The sequence below is a fragment of the Scyliorhinus canicula genome, unplaced genomic scaffold (assembly GCF_902713615.1).
Source record: "Scyliorhinus canicula unplaced genomic scaffold, sScyCan1.1, whole genome shotgun sequence".
Classification (NCBI taxonomy): domain Eukaryota; kingdom Metazoa; phylum Chordata; class Chondrichthyes; order Carcharhiniformes; family Scyliorhinidae; genus Scyliorhinus; species Scyliorhinus canicula.
The window spans coordinates 592,359-617,880 of NW_024055458.1; the positions used below are offsets into that span (position 1 = coordinate 592,359).

Here is a 25,522-nt window from a genome sequence, read left to right on the forward strand (position 1 = left end):
TTTGTTCACTGAGTTCCTGACACAACCATTTCCCCCAAATGGCCAGAAGGATGAGGTGGGCCATTTCTCTCAGTTTGTTGCTGACTTTCTTATCCCGTGAGTAGTTTTTATTGTCCAAGTCTCTCACTGTTACTGTCTCAGTGTTAGTCTCTCTCTGGAATGTTCCAGTGTCACCAATCATTTCACCAGCATTAATCCTCGGGCTTTTTGATATATTTTTACAGGTGTCCAGTCGGATGTTGTGTTGACTCAGCCAGAGGCAGAGACCGGGCGTCCCGGAGGCTCCCTGACACTGACCTGTAAAACCAGCGGCTTCGATCTCGGCACCGCTTCCATGCACTGGGTCCGGCAGGTTCCTGGAGTGGCTGGTTTGGTACTATAGTTCATCCAGCAACAACTACGCCCCAGCCATTAAAGATCGATTCACTGCGTCCAAAGACACTTCGAACAACATCTTCTCTTTGGCCATGAGGAGTCTGAAGACCGAAGACACCGCCATCTATTACTGTGCTGGATACCACAGCGAGAGGAACCAGGGCTGGACCCGCACAAGAACAGCTCGAGAGGGAATTCAGCAACTTGCACCTTAACCTGAAGGTCAGCACTTGATTCAAATGTAATATTAATGTCAGTGATCAGAGTCATTGCACAAGCTGCTTCTTACATAACTCACACAGAGAAAATTAAACAGTAAAACTGAACACACCAATCGATATAATAGGATGAGCTTGTGTCAGTTTATATTTATTGTTAACAGTTTCAGCTATTACAGACTTGTATATAATCATCGTTTTATTATTTCTGATACTTGGGAAAATCTATGTACATTGGATTTGATAAACTGCTGTATAAATTGTAAATTAGATCAGAAGTAAACGTGTATTTGAAGTGAATATTGAGCGGCAGGACTGAACAGAGAGTGAGTGCAGTATTTGTGCGGCTGTCTGTCACTGTGACTACAGTGGGTCACAGTGCTGTGCACAGCGACATCCTCATACAAAAACCTCAGAGAAAGAGTTTGTTCAAATTGGTGATCAGGGCCACAACACGAACGTTAAAGTAAACGAGTTTTAAATAAAACAACGTTTGGAAGTAATATTAGTTTGCAAAAAGGTATAAAAATCTTCCACTTTATCACTGTTGACCGACTCGCGAAATGTGCACAGAGGTTTTAAAAGTGTTCCGATCTTCTTTATAAATGTAATGACCAGGACAAGCTGAAATAACTCACCCATTCGCCCTTGGAAGAGACAGAGTTAGTTTTTTGGGAGAGCAGTGAAATTATATCTCTGTATTTTATAGTTAACCGTCTGCCGCAGTATTTGACACGCTGTGTCTCACTGTGATAACTGGGGCACAGCAGTTACTGTCAATACAAAAAGCCCCTCAGCACTAATTAACTGAGGCTGGCTCAGTGCTCGCTTTTACAATCCAACTTTATTCACAGTGAAGCATTATTTGATTCCAGCAATGAGAAAATAATAAGAATTAATGTGGAAAATTGGTGGTCGTTATTTAGTCACAATTGGTGTTTTCAATAACATTTCCATGTCTGTGAAATGTAAAACATTCGGTCATTTATGAAGAGAGAACGGTATCCACAAATATTAATATAATTTCCCGAAAATTAATCGTGAATTTTCTTTACTGTTGATTTGTGAATATTTAAAATAATGGTGGATTTCTGTCTATTTTATGCAGGTGCGGTTATTGTATAGAGCTGCCCAGGGAATGTGACACTGTGACTACTTCGACTACTGGGGACAGGGGACCATGGTGACGGTGACTGCAGGTAAGAACCATTCCGTCATTTACCAACTGTTTTACTTGAGTATTTGTTTTATATTTTTCTGCATTTTCAAAATCCATTCGTTCACTGAAATGTGTTTTGGTGGATCATGTATTGAGATGTTGTTGCAATGTTTCATTTGATTCTGCTGAAAGGGGGATATAGAATCCCGCGGTTTCTTGACAGAAAGATGCTGCTGAGGGATTCAGACCCTGTTTGCTGTGATTTGGTGTTTATTTGCTGAGGATACTGTGTGGCTGGGTTACTTTAAATACAAAACGTCTGTTTGTACGATGTTTAATCTCGGTTCTATCTAATGTCTGCAGTTTGTACCGTCCACCGCACAAGTGTATGAGATCGACCCCAACATTGATAAAATGTGTTAAAGTTTCTGTATTATCTTATTGAACATGTTCTGCTTACTGAAAGTGCTGATGATATCATTCAAGTTTTCTGTTTAGTTTACTGTTCATTCATTTGATGACATGAGGGTTTGGTGCATTCAAAATTGAGATTTTCTTGCAATGTTACATTCGATTCTTTTGGAAGTGTTTTGTAGAATTGAGCTGCTTCTCTATGATGTTTCACTCCTTCAGTGATGTGATTTGGTGTTTTCCTGCTGAGGAATGTTTTTGGGTGACTTTGTGTAGGAAAGTTTGTGAAACGGTTTGGTGTGTCTGTATTGTTTCAACTCGGTGACACTGAGCGGTTACACGGTTTGTGATTGAATGCAGAGGCTGCGTGTTGGAAACTGCTTGTCGCAGGATTGTCGACAGAGAACAGGGAGGCTGTTTCTGCATCTTGAAAAAAAGTGAAAATTGCAGATTAAACTAAGCCACGTTTTACCACAAATCCTTTCCGAGCACAAGTTGTTGCTGCAATCAGTTTGCCGTTTGTGCAAATTTAAATCTCCGTGGCATCTGATGGTTGCAGCTTTTACCATCAACTGCAAACATTAAAAGCATTAAATGTGTTTGAAAAATGACTCAGTATGAAAAAAATGGTTAAGTTTCAATATTTATTTGGTGTTAATGTTCGAGCACCTCGCAATGCTATTGCTGTTATTCCACATTTCTGTTTAGTTTAATAATTCATACATTTGGTGACTAGCTGGTTTGCTGGATATTGATATTTTCTTGCAAAGTTAAGTTTGATGCTGTTCGACGTAGAATTGAGCTGCTTCTCCATAAACGGGTTTCATTGATGTGATTTAGTGTTTTGTTCTGCTGAGGAGATTGTGTATCTGGGTGACTTTAAATGATTCAGATCTGTCAAACGGTTCAGCGTTTCTGCATTGTTTCTGCATTGTTTAAACTCGGTGACACTGAGCGGTTACACGTTTTCTGGTTGAATGCAAACAGTCTCCGCGTTTGAAAATGCTTGAAGGGCGATTGTCGGGTGAAAACAGCCAGGCTTAAGAAAATAATCGAATAAAGATATATTGATGCATTTTGTAATTTTAACTGATGCTTCCAGATTAAACGAAATAGTGACTGAAACGCCCATGCAGAACATAGTAACATTTATATAATTCAAACAATTCCAATGCGGTGATACAACTCCATATTAACCAAAGGTTATTATATATTAATATAATTCATCATTAATCACTTTTCACAATCCTGCTGTGTTCCGCACGAGGTTAACTTGACCGGACAGGTTTCTAGGCTGGAAATACTTTGTAATTCCAGTTATTCTATTATTTCTGTGGCGCTGCAACCATATTATACCTTCACTGTAATGCGTAGTTGGGTAGCGAGGTAATTATCATTAATCTAATGTTAAATAGGTTTCTGAGATGTGGAAGTCGCTGCCAATCAAGGAATTGTTCCCATGATTTTATTTGTATTGTAGGAAAGTTCAGATTGCCTATGGCAAGAGATTGAAAAGTAAAAGCTTGAATGTCAAACCGGTTTATTTATTTACAAAAGGTTAAAAGTAGCTTTGCATTTGATAATGACATCCTGTCTCCCATAGCTGTGCTCTACACACGATAGAATTATAGGAAGAACAGATGATTGGAAAGGAAGAATGATTATATCTTAGCTTTAGGCATACATTTTATTAAATGCTAAATTCAACAACAAATTGTCGACTCCACTTGGTCATAATGGGTGAGTTTTGCAAATGATTTGAATAAACATTACTGAGCTGGTCTCGAAATATTCATTACTTTCTGAGAATAGATGGAGTTTATGATTTATCAATATTTTCAGAAAGGCGCATATTTTACACATTTGTAGGTCGAATAGAGCAATTGGAGTTTAAAGAAATGTGAATATAGTCAATTAAATGTTAAGATGTTTCCATCGAGTAATTTGGAGTTTACTGTTCAACATTGTTTGATTGTCAGGTTGTTTTAATTAAACCCCAATTATTTCATAACGCTCTGGGTAAAAACAATTTGGGGATTATTGAAAGCTATTTTTATTATATTTATTATTATAGTACAGATAATCGAATAAAGAATTAGCTGACAATTAACAATAACTTACAGTACAATATCAGTGAGAATTAATTCAACATAAATGATCTCCTACAATTGAGTTGTATCCTGGCGTGCAATATCTCAAATGTTTTAGAGAATTTTAATAATACCTGAAATTAATTGAGGAAACCATACATTTCATTATACTGCTGTGTGCAGCTCAATTATTTTACTGATTACATTCTTTTGCCCTGATTATTTTTCTGATTACATTTAATTGTGTTTTTAGATCATATCAGTGGGTAATGTGAATATTTCCTGGTTTGTTTAATTATTACCTTGTCACTGAGTCTCTGTTCCGTCATTAATCTAGCCTGAATCTGTAATATTTAATCTGCTAATTTTCAGCAAAACTACTTTTTGCCCAATTGTCGAGTTTTGAGATAGACAGAGAGAAATAGTTAAAAACCGAATGCAGTTTTGAAATTAATGTCAGTTTAATTTCAAATAAGTTACTAAATTATTGTTGTCGGAAGTTGACCATTGATAAATTAGAATCAAACAGTTTCATGAAACTGACAGATTGAACAGATCTATCTGCTGGAACTCGATTGTTGTCATTTGCGTCTGTTCAGTTTCTGTGCGTGCGGTCACTGTGCTGGGACCAGGAATCTTCCTGACTGGTTGTAAATCTTCTGCTTCATTTTCCAATATTTCAGGGAGTACAATTTGATCAATCTCTTCAATAAAACTTGTATATGTGTGGAATGTGGAAATTATACTTGATGTTTGACTAGGTGACTCAGAAAGGGGATTCCAAGCCCAGATTGTGACAGTCAGAAAGAATTCAGCAACGCCAGACAGGCTGGAGAAGGAGATTTGGTTGATTTTTAAGCAGTGATATATCGGTCTTGGGAATTTTCGATTCGGCAATGCAGAGAGCGATTTATTGGGTTACATTCCGTGCTATGGCAGTCCTTGATTTATTTAATGCATCAGTGCAGCGGAGAAATCCCTTTGCATTTGATTTTTAATCCTATCCTAGGATTCTGGAGGCGCTGGCAAGGCTAGATTTTAATATATCCCTGGGGCTGGTTTAGCTCACTCGGCTAAATCGCTGGCTTTTTACAGCAGACTAAGCAGGCCAGCAGCACGATTCGATTCCCGTACCAGCCTCCCCGGACAGGCGCCGGAATGTGGCGACTATGGGCTTTTCACAGTAACTTCATTGAAGCCTACTCGTGACAATAAGCGATTTTCATTTCATTTCATTAAGGGTCCTTGGGAAAGTTTTGATGTGAAGCATCCTTGAATAGCTGCAGTCCATGTGGCGGAGGTATATCTGCAATATTGCTAGGGAGAGAGGTCCAGAATTTTGACTCGGCGACAGTGAAGGATTGGCAGTATATTTCCAAATCAGGACGGTGAGTGTCTTGGAAGGGAACTTGCAGGTGTTGGTGCACCCATACATCGATACAAACACATACACACTCTCACTCTCTCACTCGCTATTTATCTTACATCCTCACACAAACGAATTCTCTCACGCGCATAATCACAATACGGCAGCACGGTAGCATTGTGGATAGCACAATCGCTTCACAGCTCCAGGGTCCCAGGTTCGATTCCGGCTTGGGTCACTGTCTGTGTGGAGTCTGCACATCCTCCCCGTGTGTGCGTGGGTTTCCTCCGGGTACTCCGGTTTCCTCCCACAGTCCAAAGATGTGCAGGTTAGGTGGATTGGCCATGCAAAATTGCCCTGAGTGTCCAAAATTGCCCTTAGTGTTGGGTGGGGTTACTGGGTTATGGGGATAGGGTGGAGGTGTTGACGTTGGGTAGGATGCTCTTTCCAAGAGCCGGTGCAGACTCGATGGGCCGAATGGCCTCCTTCTGCATTGTAAATTCTATATAAAAAATATACACACTGTGCCTCACACACAATCACACACTCACAATCTCACTCTCAGACACACTGTGATGATCTCTCACTCACGCGCTCTCACTCACACACGATCTATCTCACACGTATTCTCTTTCACCAAATCTCTGACACACTTTGCCTCACTCTCACACCCACTCTCAAACACACAGACCGTCTCTCTCCCTCACAAACAAGCATAATCGCTCTTCAAACGTAGCATTTTTTTCTTTCAGGCTCTCTCTCACACATATTCCCTCTTATATACATATACAATATCTCAGACGCACACAAACTCACCAACACATTATTACTCTCTCACTCTCTCGCTTACACGCTCTCTCAAACGTGCACCCTGGCACATGCCCTCTCTCTCTCTCTCTCATGGACACTGTCTCATTCTCTCTCTCTGTTGACAAACAAACTATTTCTCTCTTTCAGGCATGCAGTATCTCACACTCTCACACATTCTCTCTCTCTCTGACACACACACTCTCTCATCCGCACATTCTTTCTCTCACACACTCCCTCTCTATGGCAGACACACTATCTCAGACACACAGATCTCTCTCTCCCACACACAGTCTCACATCCATAATCGCTCTTCAAACAGAATCATTCCTTATTTCACACACATAATCTCAAACATACTACTGTATCTCTCTCCCTTTCTCTCACACACACTTCCACAGACACAAACACGCACCCTGTCACACACATACATTCTCTCACCTGCTCGCTCTCATGCACATTGTGTCACGTGCCTCTCTCAAACAATCTCTCTCTTTCGCACATGCACACTCTCATACACAAACACATACATACTCACACAAGCACTTATTTCTCTCTCTGACACACACTGGTACATACATACCTCGTGAACACACTTTCTTTCACTCAAACACAGACATTTTGAGGGCATTTAAAAGTTTATTGGATAAGCATATGGATGATAATGGCATAGTGTAGGTTAGATGGCCTTTAGTTTTTGACTTCCCATGTCGGTGCAACATCGTGGGCCGAAGGGCCTGTACTGCGCTGTATCGTTCTATGTTCTATGTTCTATGTTCTTTGGCATACTCTATCACATGTTCTCAGAAACACACAAACGTGCCCACACATTCTGTCTCTCTCTGACACACGTGGTCTCTCTCTCACTGTCTGAGGTACACACCCACGTGCTCTCTAATCTCACACACACTCACATACACACACAATCTCGAACTCACGCACACAATCTTCCCATTACACACTCTCACACACATTGCCTCTCTCACTCACACACAAAATCTCTCTCACACACATCCCCTCACACACACTCACACAGAAACTCTCCCTTGCAAATTATTTTATTCTCCCTCTAACACCTATCTCACATACATACACGTACTCTGTCTCTCTCACACACACAGGAACACACACATAGGGGCACACAGGAACACACACATATGTTCACACACACATACTCAGGAGCACACACACACTCATCACACACACAGCAGCACACAAACAGGAACAGATACACACACTCACAGACACACAGTAACACGCACAAGGGGATACAGAGGGACACACACACACACACAGGGACAGACACACGCTCACACACACACACATGAACACCTAGGAACACGCACACAGGGATACACACACACAAGAACGCACAGACAGCTGAGTGTGACTGTTCGTGACATCAAGGCAACATTTGAACCAGTGTTGCATCAAGGACCCCGAGCAAAACTGAAGTTTATGGGAATCGGGGGAAAATTCCCCGCTGGTTTGAGTCATACCGAGTGGAAAGAAAGATGGTTTCGATTGTTGGAGATCAATCATCTCAGTTCCAGGACATCACTGCAGGGGTTCCTCAGTGTCGGCCCCACCATATTTAGCTGCTTCATCAATGACCTTCCAAAAGTCAGAAATGGGGATTTTGGCTGATCATTGAACGATGTTCAGCACCATTCACGACTCCGCAGTTACTGAAGCAGTCCATTGCTAAATGCAGCAAGATCTGGACTATATCCAGGCTTGGGCTGACAAGGGGAAAGTAACATTCGCACCAGACAAGTGCACGCAATGGACATCTCAAACAAGCGAAGATCGAACGATCACCCCAATGCCATTCAATGGAATTACCATCGCTGAATGTCCTGCTGACCATTGACCAGAAACTGAACTGGACTCGCCATATACACTGTGTGGCTGTGACAACAGGTCAGAGACTCGGAATTCTGCAACAAAAACACCTCCTGATGCCCCAAATCCTGTCCACCATCTGCAACACCAGGTTAAAGTCCAACAGGTTTGTTTGGAATCCCTAGCTTTCGGAGCGCAGCTCCTTCATCAGGTGAGTCACCTGAGTAAGAATTCTTACTGTGCTCAACATAGTCCAACGCCGGCATCTCCATATCACCATCTGTAAGGCACGGTTCAGGAGTGTGATGGAATGCTCTCCACTTGTCTGGATGAATGCAGCTCCAATGACACAAAAGTAGCCCGCTTAATTGGCACACCATCGACAACCACTCCCTCCCTCCACCACTGAGGGATACTGGCAGCAGTGTGTAACACCTACAACATGCTCTGAAGGAGCTGGTCATGGCTGCTTGGACAGCACCTTCAAATCTCACAACAGCTACCATGTGGACAAGGACAGCAGACACATGGGAACATCACCAACTGGAATTTCTCCATCCAGCCTCTCACCATCGTGACCTCAAGATGTCACGTTGTTCCTTCACTATCCATGATTCAAAATTCTGGAGCTGCCTCCCAAACACCACATGGACTGCAGTGGTTGAAGAATGAAGCTCACCACCATCTTCTCTAGGGCAATGAGAGGTGGGAAATAAATGTTGGCCCAGCCAGAGACGTCTGCATCACAAGAATGAAGAAAACACACTCTCTGACACAATATGACAATTTTACGGCCTGAAATTGCCATTTTCAACATTAAAATCCAGTTCCGAATTGTTTTGTACAGAATGAAATCACACCGACATTAAAGCAGCTGCCCAGTGATCTACACTGCTGTCTGACTGTACACAGCCGGTGTTACTGACAGTATTAAAGCAGCTGCCCAGTGATCTACACTGCTGTCTGACTGTACACAGCCGGTGTTACTGAAAGTAGTAAAGCAGCTGCCCAGTGATCTACACTGCTGTCTGACTGTACACAGCCGGTGTTACTGAAAGTATTAAAGCAGCTGCCCAGTGATCTACACTGCTATCTGACTGTACACAGCCGGTGTTACTGAAAGCTGATCAATGTGTAGAATCAGGACAGGATCGATGGAGAGGAAGAGGAGGAGGTGGGGGTGGTGCAGCCGAATGGAGGAGCCCCCAGCTCGGCTGTGGACAACAGACAAGAGAAAGCTGAGCCTGAGCGGAATGCCATCCAGAGAAACATCGCCCGGCTTGGCCCGGAGTACCTGAATGATCACTCATTCACCCTCACTCAACGTCACTCACACTCACTCACACTCACTCACACTCACTCACCGTCACTCACACTCACCCACCGTCACTCACACTCACCCACACTCACTCACACTCACTCACTGTCACTCACACTCACCCACACTCACTCACACTCACTCACTGTCACTCACACTCACTCACGCTCACTCGCCGTCACTCTCACTCACTCACACTCACTCACACTCACGCACACTCACTCACACTCACTCACCGTCACTCACACTCACCCACCGTCACTCACACTCACCCACACTCACCCACACTCACTCACACTCACTCACTGTCACTCACACTCACCCACACTCACTCACACTCACTCACTGTCACTCACACTCACTCACGCTCACTCGCCGTCACTCTCACTCACTCACACTCACTCACCGTCACTCACACTCACGCACACTCACTCACACTCACTCACCGTCACTCACACTCACCCACACCCACTCACATTCACTCACCATCACTCATACTCACTCACACTCACTCACTGTCACTCACACTCACTCACTCTCACTCACACTCGCTCACCCCTGTTCACACTCACTCACAGTCACTCATACACACTGACTGATTAACCCATACTCATTTACCGACACTAAGTCACAATCCCTCCCTCAATCATCCACCCTCATGCATCCATACCCACTAACCCACATTCATTCACACACCCACACTCACCTATGCACATCCTCAATCACCAACCCTCATTCCCTTACCCTCACTCACTCACAGTAATCCGTCCGAACTAACTCATCCTCCCTCACCCACCTTGTCATCACATTCACTTCCTCACCCTCACTCACCAACCCTCACCCAGCTTCACTCACCCACCCCCACTCACCAACCCTCACCCAGCTTCACTCACCCACCCTCACTAAACAACCCTCACCCAGCCTCACTCACCCACCCTCACTAACCAACCCTCACCCAGCCTCACTCACCCACCCTCACTAACCAACTCTCACCCAGCCTCACTCACCCACCCTCACCCAGCCTCACTCACCCACCCTCACTAACCAACCCTCACCCAGCCTCACTAACCAACCCTCACCCAGCCTCACTCACCCACCCTCACTCACCAACCCTCACCCAGCGTCACTCACCCACCCTCACTAACCAACCCTCACCCAGCCTCACTAACCAACCCTCACCTAGCCTCACTCACCCACCCTCACTAACCAACCCTCACCCAGCCTCACTCACCCACCCTCACTAACCAACCCTCAAACAGCCTCACCCACCCACCCTCACTAATCAACCCTCACCCACCCTCACTAACCAACCCTCACCCAGCCTCACTCACCCACCCTCACTAACCAACCCTCACCCAGCCTCACTCACCCACCCTCACTAACCAACCCTCACCCAGCCTCACTCACCCACGCTCACTAACCAACCCTCACCCAGCCTCACTCACCCACCCTCACTAACCAACCCTCACCCAGCCTCACTCACCCACCCTCACTAACCAATCCTCACCCACCGTCACTCACCCACCCTCACTAACTAACCCTCACCCAGCCTCACTCACCCACCCACCCTCACTAACCAACACTCACCCACCCTCACTAACCAACCCTCACTAACCAACCCTCACCCTGCCTCACTCACCCACCCTCACTAACCAACCCTCACCCAGCCTCACTCACCCACCCTCACTAACCAACCCTCACCCACCATCACTCACTCACACTCACTCACCCACCCTCACACTCACCAACTATCACTCACACTCACTCACACTTACACACACTCAACCAGCCCACTCACACTTATTCACTCACCCCCACTCACCCTCGCTCACCAACAATCACCCACCCTCATTCACTGTCACTCACTCGCCCACTCTCACCCACACTCACTCTCTCACACTCATTCACCCACACTCAACCACCCCACTCTCACTCGCTCACCCTCACTCACCAACCCTCACCCACCCTCACTCAATCACTCCAACTCACCCTCACTCACCAACCCTCACCCATCCTCATTCACACTATCTCACTCACCCACCCTCACCCTCACTCACTCACACTCATTCACCCACACTCAACCACCCCACTCACTCACTCATCCTCACTCACCGACTCACACTCACACTCGCACACACTCACTCACCCACACTACTCACACTCAGTCACACTCACTCACCCTCACTCGCCAACCCTCACCCCATCTCTCACACTCATTCCCGCAACTACATTCACTCACTCCCACTCACCCTCACTCACCAACCCTCACTCACACTGACTCACACTCACTCACCCACAGCCAACCACCCCACTCAAACCCACTCACCCACTTTCAATCACTCACACTCACTCAACCACCCTTGCTCATGGAAATCACTCAGTCCCTTCACTCAGCCACCGTCACTCACTCACACTCACTTATTCACTCACTCCACACAAATTAATTCACTCCCCTAACTCAACCAGTCTCACACGCCCAGCTTCGCTCACTTTTCATAACTCACGCACCCTCATTCACCCACACTCATTCGCTCACCCAATGTGATTCACTCACCCACACTCATTCACCCTCACTCATCCACCCTCATTCACTCAACTTCATTTACACGCCCTCACTGAGCCTCACCTTCATTCACCCACCTTCACTCACTCAGTAGGCCTCATTCACACATCCTCGCTCACCCACTGTCACTCACTCTCCATCATTCATGCATCCTCCCTCCCTCACCCACAATTACTCACGCAGCCACATTCAGAAACCTCAGATCACCCAAAATCTCACTCAACACCAAATCGCCCACTCATTTATTTACATGCTGTGGAGATGCTGCCGTTGGATTGGGTGAGCACAGTAAGAAATCTGACAACTCCAGGTTAAAGTCCAACAGGTTTGTTTGAAACTCTAGCTTTCGCAGCACTGCTCCTTCCTCAGGTGAGTGAAGAGGTAGGTTCCAGAAATATATATACAGACAAAACTCTATATGTATGTTTCTGGAACATATCTTTTCATTCACCTGAGGAAGGAGCAGTGCTCCGAAAGCTTGTGTTTGAAACAAATCTGTTGGACTTTAACCTGGTGTTGTAAGACTTCTTACTGTGCTCATTTATTTTCAACCACCACCGTCGCCCATGCATCCTCCCTCACTCACCAATCCATCCTCAATCATTTACAATCGCACGCCCATCCTCATGCTCCACACTCATACGCGCCCACCATTGTTCATGCACACACACTGACACACCCAGCCACCCCCTTCTCACTCCCGCCCTAATTCACACCCACGCTCGCTCACCCTCATTCACTTGTCCCCTTGCTCACTAAATGGGAGGAGTTAGTCTGCAATAAGAGAGGAAGAGAGAATTGGAGCGAGGAGTGAGAGCCAGTGTGCACGAATGTGGTGGCCTGGCAAGGCGGCAGTAGGACCCAGGAGAAAGAGAAGAGAGCTGGAGGGAAGCGTCAGGGTCGGGGGCGGGGAGAATTGTAAAGAGGACGTGGGAAAATATCGAGGGAGAGGAACATGTCAAAGAGTCATGGAATAGAGCAGAGAGCCCTGGAAAAGGTAGAGAGATGGGGAAATGTGCGGGAAGCCTCGGAAAAGGCAGAGAGCTGTGGAAAACTGCGGGGAGCCTGAGAAAATATAGAGAGTTGGGGAAAGCACAGGGAGCCTGGGAAAAGGCAGAGAGCTGGGGAAAAGCACAGGAAGGCTGGGAAAATATAGAGAGCTGGGGGAAAGCATAGGAAGCCTGGGAAAATATAGAGAGCCGGGGAAAGGACAGGGAGCCTGGGAAAAGGCAGAGAGCAGGGGGAAAGCACAGGGAGCCTGGGAAAAGGCAGAGAGCCGGGGGAAAGCATAGGGAAGTTGGGAAAAGGTAGAGAGTTGGGGAAAAGCACAGGGAGACTGGGAAAAGGCAGCGATCTGGAGAAAGTACAGGGAGCCTGGGAAAAGGTAGAGGTTTGGGGGAAAGCGCGTAAGCCTGGGAAAAGGTAGAAAGCTGGGAAAACGTGCGGGGAACCTGGGAAAAGGTAGAGAGCTGGGGAAAAGCACAGTGAGCCTGGGAAAAGGTAGAGAGCTGGGGGAAAGCACAGGAAGCCTGGAAAAGGTAGAGAGCTGGGGAAAAGTGCGGGGAGTCTGGGAAAAGGCAGAGAGCAGGGGAAAAGCGCAGGGAGTCTGGGAAAGGGCAGAGAGCGGGGGAAAGCACAGGGAGCCTGGGAACAGGCAGAGAGCTGGGGAAGAGCACAGGAGCCTGGGAAAATGTATAGAGCTGTGGGAAAGCGCAGGGAGCCTGTGAAAAGGTAGAAAGCTGGGGAAAAGTGCGGGGAGTTTGGGAAAAGGCAGAGAGTTGGGGGAAAGCGCAGGGAGTCTGGGAAAGGGCAGAGAGTTGGGGGAATAGGATAGGGAGCCTGGGAAACGTTTGAGAGCTGGAGGAAAGCAAAAGGAGTCCGGAAAATGCAGGAAGTGGGGCGAAAGCTCAGGGAGCCTGGGAAAAGGCTGAGAGCTGGGGAAAAGCGCAGGGAGCCTGGGAAAAGGCTGAGAGCTGGGGAAAAGCGTAGGGAGACTGGGAAAGGCTGAGAGCTGGGGAAAAGCACAGGGAGACTGGGAAAAGGCTAAGAGCTGGGGAAAAGCGCAGGGAGACTGGGAAAAGGTAGACAGCTGGGAAAAAGCGCAGGATGCCTGGGAAAAGGTAGGGAGCTGGGAAAAAGCACAGGATGCCTGGAAAAAGGTAGAGATCTGGGAAAAAGCACAGGATGCCTGGGAAAAGGTAGAGAGCTGGGGAAAATCACAGGAAGCCTGGGAAAAGGTAGAGAGCTGGGAAAAATGACAGGAAGCCTGGGAGACGATATGGAGATGGGGGAAAGCACAGGGAGCCTGGGAAAAGATAGAGCTGGGGAAAAGCGCAGGGAGACTGGGAAAAAGTATAGAGCTGGGGAAAAGTGCAGGGAGCCTGGGAAAAGAAGGAGCTGGGGAAAAGCGCAGGGAGACTGGGAAAAGATAGAGCTGGGGAACAGCGCAGGGAGACTGGGAAAAGGTAGAGAGCTGGGGAAAAGTGCAGGGAGCCTGGGAAAAGAAGGAGCTGGGGAAAAGCGCAGGGAGACTGGGAAAATGCAGAGAGCTGGGGAAAAGTGCAGCGAGCCTGGGAAAAGGTAGAGAGCTGGTGGGAAAGCGCAGGGAGCCTTGGAAAGGATGGAGCTGGGGAAAAGCACGGGGAGGCTGGGAAAAGGCAGAGAGTTGGGGAAAAGCAGAGGGAGTCTGGGAAAGGGCAGAGAGTTGGGGGAAAGCACAGGGAGCCTGGGAAAAGGTAGAGAGCTGGGGAAAGCACAGGGAGCCTGGGAAAAGGCTGAGAGCTGGGGATAAGCACAGGGAGCCTGGGAAAAGGCTGAGAGCTTGGGGAAAGCACAGGGAGCCTGGGAAAAGGCTGAGAGCTGGGGAAAAGCGGAGGGAGACTGGGAAGGGCTGAGAGCTGGGGAAAAGCGCAGGGAGACTGGGAAAAGGCTGAGAGCTGGGGAAAAGCACAGGGAGACTGGGAAAAGATAGAGAGCTGGGGAAAAGCACAGGATGCCTGGGAAAAGGTAGAGAGCTGGGAAAAAGCACAGGAAGCCTGGGAGACGATATGGAGATGGGGGAAAGCACAGGGAGCCTGGGAAAAGATAGAGCTGGGGAAAAGCGCAGAGAGACTGGGAAAAGGTATAGAGCTGGGGAAAAGTGCAGGGAGCCTGGGAAAAGAAGGAGCTGGGGAAAAGCGCAGGGAGACTGGGAAAAGATAGAGCTGGGGAAAAGTGCAGGGAGCCTGGGAAAAGAAGGAGCTGGGGAAAAGCGCAGGGAGACTGGGAAGAGGTAGAGAGATGGGGAAAAGCACAGGGAGCCTGGGAAAAGGTAGAGAGCTGGGGGGAAAGCGCAGGGAGCCTTTGAAAAGATGGAGCTGGGGAAAAGCGCAGGGAGACTGGGAAAAGGCAGAGAGCTGGGGAAAAGCACAGGGAGCCTCGGATACGGCAGCGAGCTGGGGTGGGGGGGGGGGACACATGGAGCCTGGGAAATGGTATAAAGCTGGGTTAAAGTACAGGGAGCCTGGGAAAAGGCAGAGAGCTGGGGAAAAGCACAGGGAGCCTGAGAAAAGGCAGAGAGCTGGGGAAAAGCACAGGGAGCCTGGGAAAAGGCAGAGAGCTGGGTAAAAGCACAGGGAGCCTCGGAATGGGTAGCGAGCTGGCCGGGGTGGGGGGGGTGGGGGGGGGGGGGGGGGTACACGGAGCCTGGGAAATTGTATAAAGCTGTGTAAAGTATAGGGAGCCTGGGAAATACGAGAGCTGAGTAGTGAGCAGGTGAGATGACCAGAGAGCTGAGCGCAGACAGGGGAGAGAATCTGCAGGAACATGGGGAAAAGTGGTAATTGCTGGGCCAAAGCCAATAATCAGGGGGCAAAGTGCCATGTTCTGGGGAAAAGCACAAAGAGCAAGTGGAAAGTTTCAGAAGCTGAGGCAAAGAGCAAACAACCTGAAAAGATGCAGCTGGGCAAATTACAGAAGTGGAGGAAAGATCAGAGAGCTGGGAAAAGCGCAGAGAGCTGGGAAAAGGACAGGAAGCTGGTTAACGCGGATACATGGAATGTGGAGTCCATCCCACAATCCGCTCCGCCATAATCATATTGAATAGTGCAGGAGACCTGAGGGACCGAATGGCCGCATCCCGCTTTTAATGTCCAGGGTCCTGTAATTGGAGAATTTTGGAGTTACTTGCACATGTGCTCAAACGTAGAATTTTATAGTCATTATTTAAATACCTGGATGATTTTTCTGAAGCAAAGTCACGACTCCTTGTTTTGGGGAGTGGGGGTAGTGAGGTGGAGAGAGGGGGGACAACAGTCAGTTTGAACACAGGCAATTTCCAAAACAGCAATGACAGAAATGGAGAGACAACTTCTTTATCACAAAGTGCTGTTGGTGGAAAAAACATTGGTGTCATAAATAATGGGGAAACCCTCCGCTCTGCTCATTGAAAGGAATGAATGGTACATTTTCAGATGACACCATAATGCTAATTTCTGCAAGGTGTTAGAAATGCAGAAAGAGATGTGAGTTTCTAAAGAGGGAATAAACAAATGGTGATTCTCAAAAGTTAGAAGTAACAGAAGCTCAAGTATGGATGCAGTTTTAATGCGAACGGTTTATGATAAATTTGTAACTTTATCCAAATTCTAAGTTCTAAGATTCTAATCTTAATGACAAATCCCAGAGTCTAACTTGTTCAATTGGCCATTCTCTCCCAGCGACACCGTCTCCGCCCACTCTCTACAGCCTGGTCTCCTGTCAGCAACACAACACCGACGGCTCCGTCACCTACGGCTGTTTGGCGATGGACTACTCCCCAGAAATCACCAGCCTTACCTGGAAGAAAGATGGGCAGCTGATCAGCACTGGAGTTAAGAAATACCCGTCAGTGAGAAACAAGAAGGGAACCTACACCCTGAGCAGCCAGTTAACCATCACCGAGTCAGAGGGGGTATGCAGCAAAATCAGCTGTGAGGTTCGACACAGCGGCTCAGACAAGAGCATTGGAATGGCATGTAAGTGTTATGGAAACTGCGCGAAGCAGAACCGCTGTGATTACTTTATTTACACCTTTGGCTATAACATATTTATGATAAAGTGTGCCGTTCTGATTCCTGAGGAAAATATTGGCCGCAGAGAAACAGTTAAAATATAATAAATCATTTTATTTGTCACACCATCTTCTGCAAGAAATGTCTAAATTGTGTTTCTTGAAGGCCCGCCTGGTGTCCCTCCACATGTTATCCTCACCGTGAGTTCCAGTGAAGAAATCACAAGACAGAAATTTGCAACCATCGTCTGTTCAATTAACGATTTCCAGACAAATTCAATCACGGTAAAGTGGCTGAAGAATGGACAACCCATGGCTTCAGGAATTGTCACCTCTCCCGCCTGTGAAGTGAACGGGAACTTCTCGGCGAGCAGTCGGCTGACAGTCTCCGCTGGGGAATGGTTCAGCAAAGCGGTCTATACCTGCCAGGTCACTCATCAAGAGGTCACCCAAAGTCACAACATCACCGCGTCTGGTAAGAGACACAAACAGAGGAAACAATAAATCATCCTGAACTCTGATGTTAATCCAAATCAGGAATTTATTAAAATCAGGACAAAGCACAGAATAACTTCTAATTTACTGCCATGTAGTTTGTGTTTCATTCTGATGTAAGAGCTGCATTTGGATTGCTCACCATTCAGGATTTGATCAGCAGAGAAATAAATGTTTCCCTCTAATTTGAAGTCATTTAGTGAGTGAGGTGGATTTGATATCAGCCTTATCCTGAGACAGCTGATTATATTTGAGAGGCAGTAGGTGTCTGAACCCCTTTATTGATAACAGCTCCAAGGAAAATTGTTGGAAAGTTCATTCAACCTATTTATAAATCAGCCTTCCGTATTAGGTTTCCGAGATCAGGATTGGAATATTTGTATTGGGAATGCTGCAATACTCGTTCATTAGAATGCCATTGGTGCTGACTGTATTTCACAATGAGAATCGTTTAAGATGACCAAACTGGTTTTCCATTGTGTACAGAAGATTAATGGCGATCATTAGAAGTTTCGAAGTTGATTTATTCCCATTGAGTGAGTGAAGGCTGAATCCTTCTGTCCTGATTCTGAAGATGAAACTTGTGTTGATTTTCATGTTTTCATTCACAGATCCTTCTGATTGTATTACCGCCTCAGTAACAATACTGCCACCACCAATAGAACAGGTCTTACTGGAGGCGACTGTCACCTTAACCTGCGTCATTTCGAATGGTCCTTATGGAGTCAACGTGTCCTGGAGTGAAGCGAAGAAGCCGCTGAAATCAGAGATTGCCGACCAGCCTGGGGCAGATACTGAGAGCGTGGTCAGCAAATTAAACATCTCGACACAAGCCTGGCTGAGTGGGGCTGTGTTTGACTGTGTGGCGAGCCATCAGGACCTGCCAACTCCTTTAAGAATTTCAATCCACAAAAAAATAGGTGAGCGGTGAAACTGAAGCAATAAGTGAATCATTGTGTCTATTTCTGGTGTCAGTGCAGCGGTCAGTATTTAGCATTCAGTGTATTTATGGTCCATTCTGATTGGTAATTCCACGACTAAAAATTTTGGGCCTGTTGATCTTAAGGGGGAAATTGCTACGTAGATGAAGGAACAATGAATTAAAAGCAGTGATATGGGGTTTAGACGGAGCTAGACCAATGGCCACAAGACCGTGTTAGGGACCTGGAGCTTGAGCTGGATGAACTTCGGATCATTCGGGAGGCAGAGGGGGTCATAGATAGGAGCTTCAGGGAAGTAGTTACACCAAAGACTGGAGATAGATGGGTAACTGTAAGAGGGACTGGGAAGAAGCAGTCAGTGCAGGGACCCCCTGCGGTCGTTCCCCTGAGTAACAAGTATACCGTTTTGGATACTTGTGGGGGGGACGACTTACCAGGGGTAAGCCATGGGGTACGGGCCTCTGGCACGGAGTCTGTCCCTGTTGCTCAGAAGGGAAGGGGGGAAAGGAGTAGAACACTAGTAATTGGGGACTCAATAGTCAGGGGCACAGATAGGAGATTTTGTGGGAGCGAGAGAGACTCACGTTTGGTATGTTGCCTCCCAGGTGCAAGGGTAAGTGATGTCTCGGATCGTGTTTTCCGGGTCCTTAAGGGGGAGGGGGAGCAGCCCCAAGTCGTAGTCCACATTGGCACTAACGACATAGGTAGGAAAGGGGACAAGGATGTCAGGCAGGCCTTTAGGGAGCTAGGATGGAAGCTCAGAGCGAGAACAAACAGAGTTGTTATCTCTGGGTTGTTGCCCGTGCCACGTGATAGTGAGATGAGGAATAGGGAGAGAGAGCAATTAAACACGTGGCTACAGGGATGGTGCAGGCGGGAGGGATTCAGATTTCTGGATAACTGGGGCTCTTTCTGGGGAAGGTGGGACCTCTATAGACAGGATGGTCTACATCTGAACCTGAGGGGCACCAATATCCTGGGGGGGAGATTTGTTAGTGCTCTTTGGGGGGGTTTAAACTAATTCAGCAGGGGCATGGGAACCTGGATTGTAGTTTTGGGGTACGGGAGATTGAGAGTATAGAGGTCAGGAGCACAGATTTGACTTCGCAAGAGGGTGCCAGTGTTCAGGTAGGTGGTTTGAAGTGTGTCTACTTCAATGCCAGGAGTATACGAAATAAGGTAGGGGAACTGGCAGCATGGGTTGGTACCTGGGACTTCGATGTTGTGGCCATTTCAGAGACATGGATAGAGCAGGGACAGGAATGGTTGTTGCAGGTTCCGGGGTTTAGGTGTTTTAGTAAGCTCAGAGAAGGGGGCAAAAGAGGGGGAGGTGTGGCGCTGCTAGTCAAGGACAGTATTACGGTGGCGGAAAGGATGCTAGATGGGGACTCTTCTTCTGAGGTAGTATGGGCTGAGGTTAGAAACAGGAAAGGAGAGGTCACCCTGTTGGGAGTTTTCTATAGGCCACCTAATAGTTCTAGGGATGTAGAGGAAAGGATGGCGAAGATGATTCTGGAAAAGAGCGAAAGTAACAGGGTAGTTGTTATGGGAGACTTTAACTTTCCAAATATTGACTGGAAAAGATATAGTTCGAGTACATTAGATGGGTCATTCTTTGTACAATGTGTGCAGGAGGGTTTCCTGACACAATATGTTGACAGGCCAACAAGAGGCGAGGCCACATTGGATTTGGTTTTGGGTAATGAACCAGGCCAAGTGTTAGATCTGGAGGTAGGTGAGCACTTTGGAAACAGTGACCACAATTCGGTGACCTTTACGTTAGTGATGGAAAGGGATAAGTATACCCCGCAGGGCAAGAGTTATAGCTGGGGGAAGGGCAATTATGATGCCATTAGACATGACTTAGGATGTGTTGGTTGGAGAAGTAGGCTGCAAGGGTTGGGCACACTGGATATGTGGAGCTTGTTCAAGGAACAGCTATTGCATGTTCTTGATAAGTACGTACCAGTCAGGCAGGGAGGAAGGGGCCGAGCGAGGGAACCATGGTTTACCAAAGAAGTGGAATCTCTTGTTAAGAGGAAGAAGGAGGCCTATGTGAAGATGAGGCATGAAGTTTCAGTTGGGGCGCTTGATAGTTACAAGGAAGCGAGGAAGGATCTAAAGAGAGAGCTGAGACGAGCAAGGAGGGGACATGAGAAGTCTTTGGCAGGTAGGATCAAGGAAAACCCAAAAGCTTTCTATAGGTATGTCAGGAATAAAAGAATGACTAGGGTAAGAGTAGGGCCAGTCAAGGACAGTGGTGGGAAGTTGCGTATGGAGGCTGAGGAGATAAGCGAGATACTAAATGAATACTTTTCGTCAGTATTCACTCAAGAAAAAGATAATATTGTGGAGGAGAATGCTGAGACCCAGGCTATTAGAATAGATGGCATTGAGGTGCGTAGGGAAGAAGTGTTGGCAATTCTGGACAAGGTGAAAATAGATAAGTCCCCGGGGCTGGATGGGATTTATCCTAGGATTCTCTGGGAAGCCAGGGAAGAGATTGCTGAGCCTTTGGCTTTGATTTTTAGGTCATCATTGGCTACAGGAATAGTGCCAGAGGACTGGAGGATAGCAAATGTGGTCCCTTTGTTCAAGAAGGGGAGTAGAGATAACCCCGGTAACTATAGGCCGGTGAGCCTAACGTCTGTGGTGGGTAAGGTCTTGGAGAGGATTATAAAAGATACGATTTATAATCATCTAGATAGGAATAATATGATTAGGGATAGTCAGCATGGTTTTGTGAAGGGTAGGTCATGCCTCACAAACCTTATCGAGTTCTTTGAGAAGGTGACTGAACAGGTAGACGAGGGTAGAGCAGTTGATGTGGTGTATATGGATTTCAGTAAAGCATTTGATAAGGTTCCCCACGGTCGGCTATTGCAGAAAATACGGAGGCTGGGGATTGAGGGTGATTTAGAGATGTGGATCAGAAATTGGCTAGTTGAAAGAAGACAGAGAGTGGTAGTTGATGGGAAATGTTCAGAATGGAGTTCAGTTACGAGTGGCGTACCACAAGGATCTGTTCTGGGGCCGTTGCTGTTTGTCATTTTTATAAATGACCTAGAGGAGGGCGCAGAAGGATGGGTGAGTAAATTTGCAGACGACACTAAAGTCGGTGGAGTTGTAGACAGTGCGGAAGGATGTTGCAGGTTACAGAGTGACATAGATAAGCTGCAGAGCTGGGCTGAGAGGTGGCAAATGGAGTTTAATGTGGAGAAGTGTGAGGTGATTCACTTTGGAAAGAATAACAGGAATGCGGAATATTTGGCTAATGGTAAAATTCTTGGTAGTGTGGATGAGCAGAGGGATCTCGGTGTCCATGTACATAGATCCCTGAAAGTTGCCACCCAGGTTGATAGGGTTGTGAAGAAGGCCTATGGTGTGTTGGCCTTTATTGGTAGAGGGATTGAGTTCCGGAGCCATGAGGTCATGTTGCAGTTGTACAAAACTCTAGTACGGCCGCATTTGGAGTATTGCGTACAGTTCTGGTCGCCTCATTATAGGAAGGACGTGGAAGCCTTGGAACGGGTGCAGAGGAGATTTACCAGGATGTTGCCTGGTATGGAGGGAAAATCTTATGAGGAAAGGCTGATGGACTTGAGGTTGTTTTCGTTAGAGAGAAGAAGGTTAAGAGGTGACTTAATAGAGGCATACAAAATGATAAGAGGGTTAGATAGGGTGGACAGTGAGAGCCTTCTCCCGCGGATGGAGGTGGCTAGCACGAGGGGACATAGCCTTAAATTGAGGGGTAATAGATATAGGACAGAGGTCAGAGGTGGGTTTTTTACGCAAAGAGTGGTGAGGCCGTGGAATGCCCTACCTGCAACAGTAGTGAACTCGCCAACATTGAGGGCATTTAAAAGTTTATTGGATAAGCATATGGATGATAAGGGCATAGTGTAGGTTAGATGGCCTTTAGTTTTTTTCCATGTTGGTGCAACATCGAGGGCCGAAGGGCCTGTACTGCGCTGTATCGTTCTATGTTCTATGTTCTAAGACGTAGGAGCAGACGTAGGCCATTCAGCCCAACAACACTGATCCAGCCTTCAATGAGATCATAACTGATCTGATGTGATGATCTTCAACTCCTCTTTCCCGCCTTCTCCCGCTGTTACCAGACACCTAAACGACCCTCTTACGGACTGACCTCATTAACACTACACCTCTGTATGCTTCACCCGATGCCGGTGTTAAGTAGTTACATTGTGTACCTTATGTTGCCCTGTTATGTATTTTATTTTATTTCCCTTTCTTTTCATGTACTGAATGATCTGTTGAGCTGCTTGCAGAAAATACTTTTCACTGTACCTCGGTACACGTGACAATAAACAAAATCCAATCCCATATCTCTCATTGGTTTAAAATATGTCTCTCTCAACCTTGAACATACTGAACAACCCAGAATCTACAGCCCCCTGGGTTAAATAATTCTACAGCTCCCCGACGCTCTGAGAGAGGAAATTCCTTCTCATCTCTGTCTTAAATGGGCGAACATTGACTATGTGATCCTGCACTCTGGTCCGAGATGCTCCCACAAGGGAAAACAACCTCTCAGCGACTACACTCCGAAGCTCCCTGAGAATCTTTCATGTCTCAATTAGGCCGCCTTCGTTCTTCTAAACTCCAATCAGTCCAGGCCCAGCCTACTTAACTTCTCCCCATAAGAAAATCCCTCCATACTCGGGATCAACATCGTCATCCTTCTCTGGACTGCCTTCAAAACCAATCTGTCTTCCTTAGATAAGGGCACCAAAACTATTCAAAGTATATCAGGTGTAGTCTAACTAATGCCTTGTATAGTTTTAGCTCGACTTCCACATGTTTATATTCTATTCCCTTTGAAATAAATGTCAACATTCAAATTGTCTCCATATTACCTGCAGAACTTGCGTTTTGTGGTTTCTGCGCGAGGATCCCCAATTCCCCCGTTACTTCAGCTTCCTACAGTCTTTCTCCAGCTAAATAATATTCCGTTATGTTCCTCCTCCTACCAAAGTGTCTCACCTCACATTTCTCAACATTATGTTCCATCTGCCAAGTTTTTACTCAGTAACTTAAGCTGTCTCTGTCGCTCTCTAGATTTTCTGTAACCTCACCACTTGCCTTTATATTTTTTGTCATCTGCAGCCGTGGGAAGAGTGCATTCATTTATTAAACACAGTTTTGAAATTTATGTATATTACATCTAATGCCCCCCTTTCTCTAGCTTTCTCCTTATCACCTCAAATAAGGGCAATAAATTTGTCAGGCATGATTTCACCTTCACGAAGCCGGGCTGACTCTGTTTGATTATATTGTGTATTTCTAAATGCTCAGCTATTGGATCCGTTATAATGGACTCAAACCGTTTCCCACTGACAGATGTTAAGGTCCCTGGCCTATAGTTACCTGTTTTTGACACCCTCCCTTTTGAATAAGGGTGTTACATTGGCAGTTTTCTAATCCTCTTGGGGTAAGGTGGGAGGAGCCTGGTTTGGAGTTTAGACACCAGCACAGAACAGTTGGGCCGAATGGCCTGTTTCCCTGCTGTACACTTTCTGAAACTTTCGAATCCAATATCCGTAAATTCTCAGGGAAAAGGATTGTGTCCACCTCTGCTCCGAGCTGGGAACCCGGACAGATCCCAATGTGGAAAATGGAAACCTTTAAAATCCAACACAAAACACATTTCTCTCACATCTACCCCGCGGTTCCATTGTCTCCGGAATTCCCCATTTTATTGACATTTATTGTACATTTTCTGCAGATCCCAATCCGCGGGAACCGTCCGTCTCTGTCCTCCTGCCCTCGGCTGAAGACGTCTCCGCTCAGAGATTCGTCTCCCTCAGCTGCTTAGTGAGAGGTTTCTCCCCCCGAGAGATCTTCGTCAAGTGGACCGTCAATGACAAGCCGGTGAATCCCGGGAACTACAAGAACACCGAGGTGATGGCGGAGAACGGCAATAGCTCCTTCTTCATGTACAGCCTGTTATCCATTGCAGCGGAGGAGTGGGCCAGCGGTGCTTCTTACTCCTGTGTGGTGGGACATGAAGCCATCCCCTTGAAGATCATCAACAGAACGGTTGATAAATCCAGCGGTAAACCCAGTTTTGTGAACATTTCCCTCGCTCTGATGGACACCGTTAATTCATGTCAATGATAATCTGTTGGTTAGATTTCGAACTAAAATAAAATAATAAAGTTTTTTCCTCCAATTGTGATTTAAATGCACTGCCGCTTAATTAATGGAGCTTCCACTTTGCTGATATTAGATCTGTTCAATGAGACCCGGGTTTCTACAGGTCTCAGCCCCAAGTCTGATACAACCAGTGCTCCCAGCTCAGATACACCCTGGGTTAGAGACAGAGTAAATCTCATTCATTCCAGGATTCAACAAAATATCTTCATTGACTTTCCTCCCGCTGAGGAGAAATCGGACAATTTCCCATTTCAGACAAACCCATCACATTTAGATCTCGGTGTTCTTGCTTCTCTCATTGTCCATCCCTTTAAAATTAATGTCAGCTTTAAGTTGCTGCATCACACCCAGTGGGAACTGAATTGAGGATCACACAGAAACATGGACCAACAATCCCCAGTCAAAGAGAGGGGAAAGTGAAATTGTTAATACACTGTACCCCCACTTCACCAACAGTGGGAGGAGCATTAGTTAATCCACTGTACCCGCACTTCCCCAACAGAGAGAGGGGGAGGGGCTTTAGTTAATACACTGTACCCCCACTTCCCCAACAGAGAGACGGGGAGGGGCTTTAGTTAATCCACTGTACCCCCACTTCCCCAACAGAGAGACGGGGAGGGGCTTTAGTTTATCCACTGTATACCCACTTCCCCAATAGAGAGAGGGGGAGGGGCTTTAGTTAATTCACTGTACCCCCACTTCCCCAACAGAGAGAGGGGGAGGGG

The 25,522-nt window shown here is 46.6% G+C and overlaps 1 gene segment (V, D, J or C); it reads left to right on the plus strand.

The window, feature by feature from the left end:
• Positions 1–1,701: 1,701 nt before the first annotated feature.
• LOC119959567 lies at positions 1,702–24,819 on the plus strand. The segment is given in 5 exon segments: positions 1,702–1,792; positions 16,850–17,152; positions 17,348–17,656; positions 18,288–18,596; positions 24,367–24,819. Coding segments are annotated over 5 exon segments (1,332 nt in total).
• Positions 24,820–25,522: the final 703 nt, after the last annotated feature.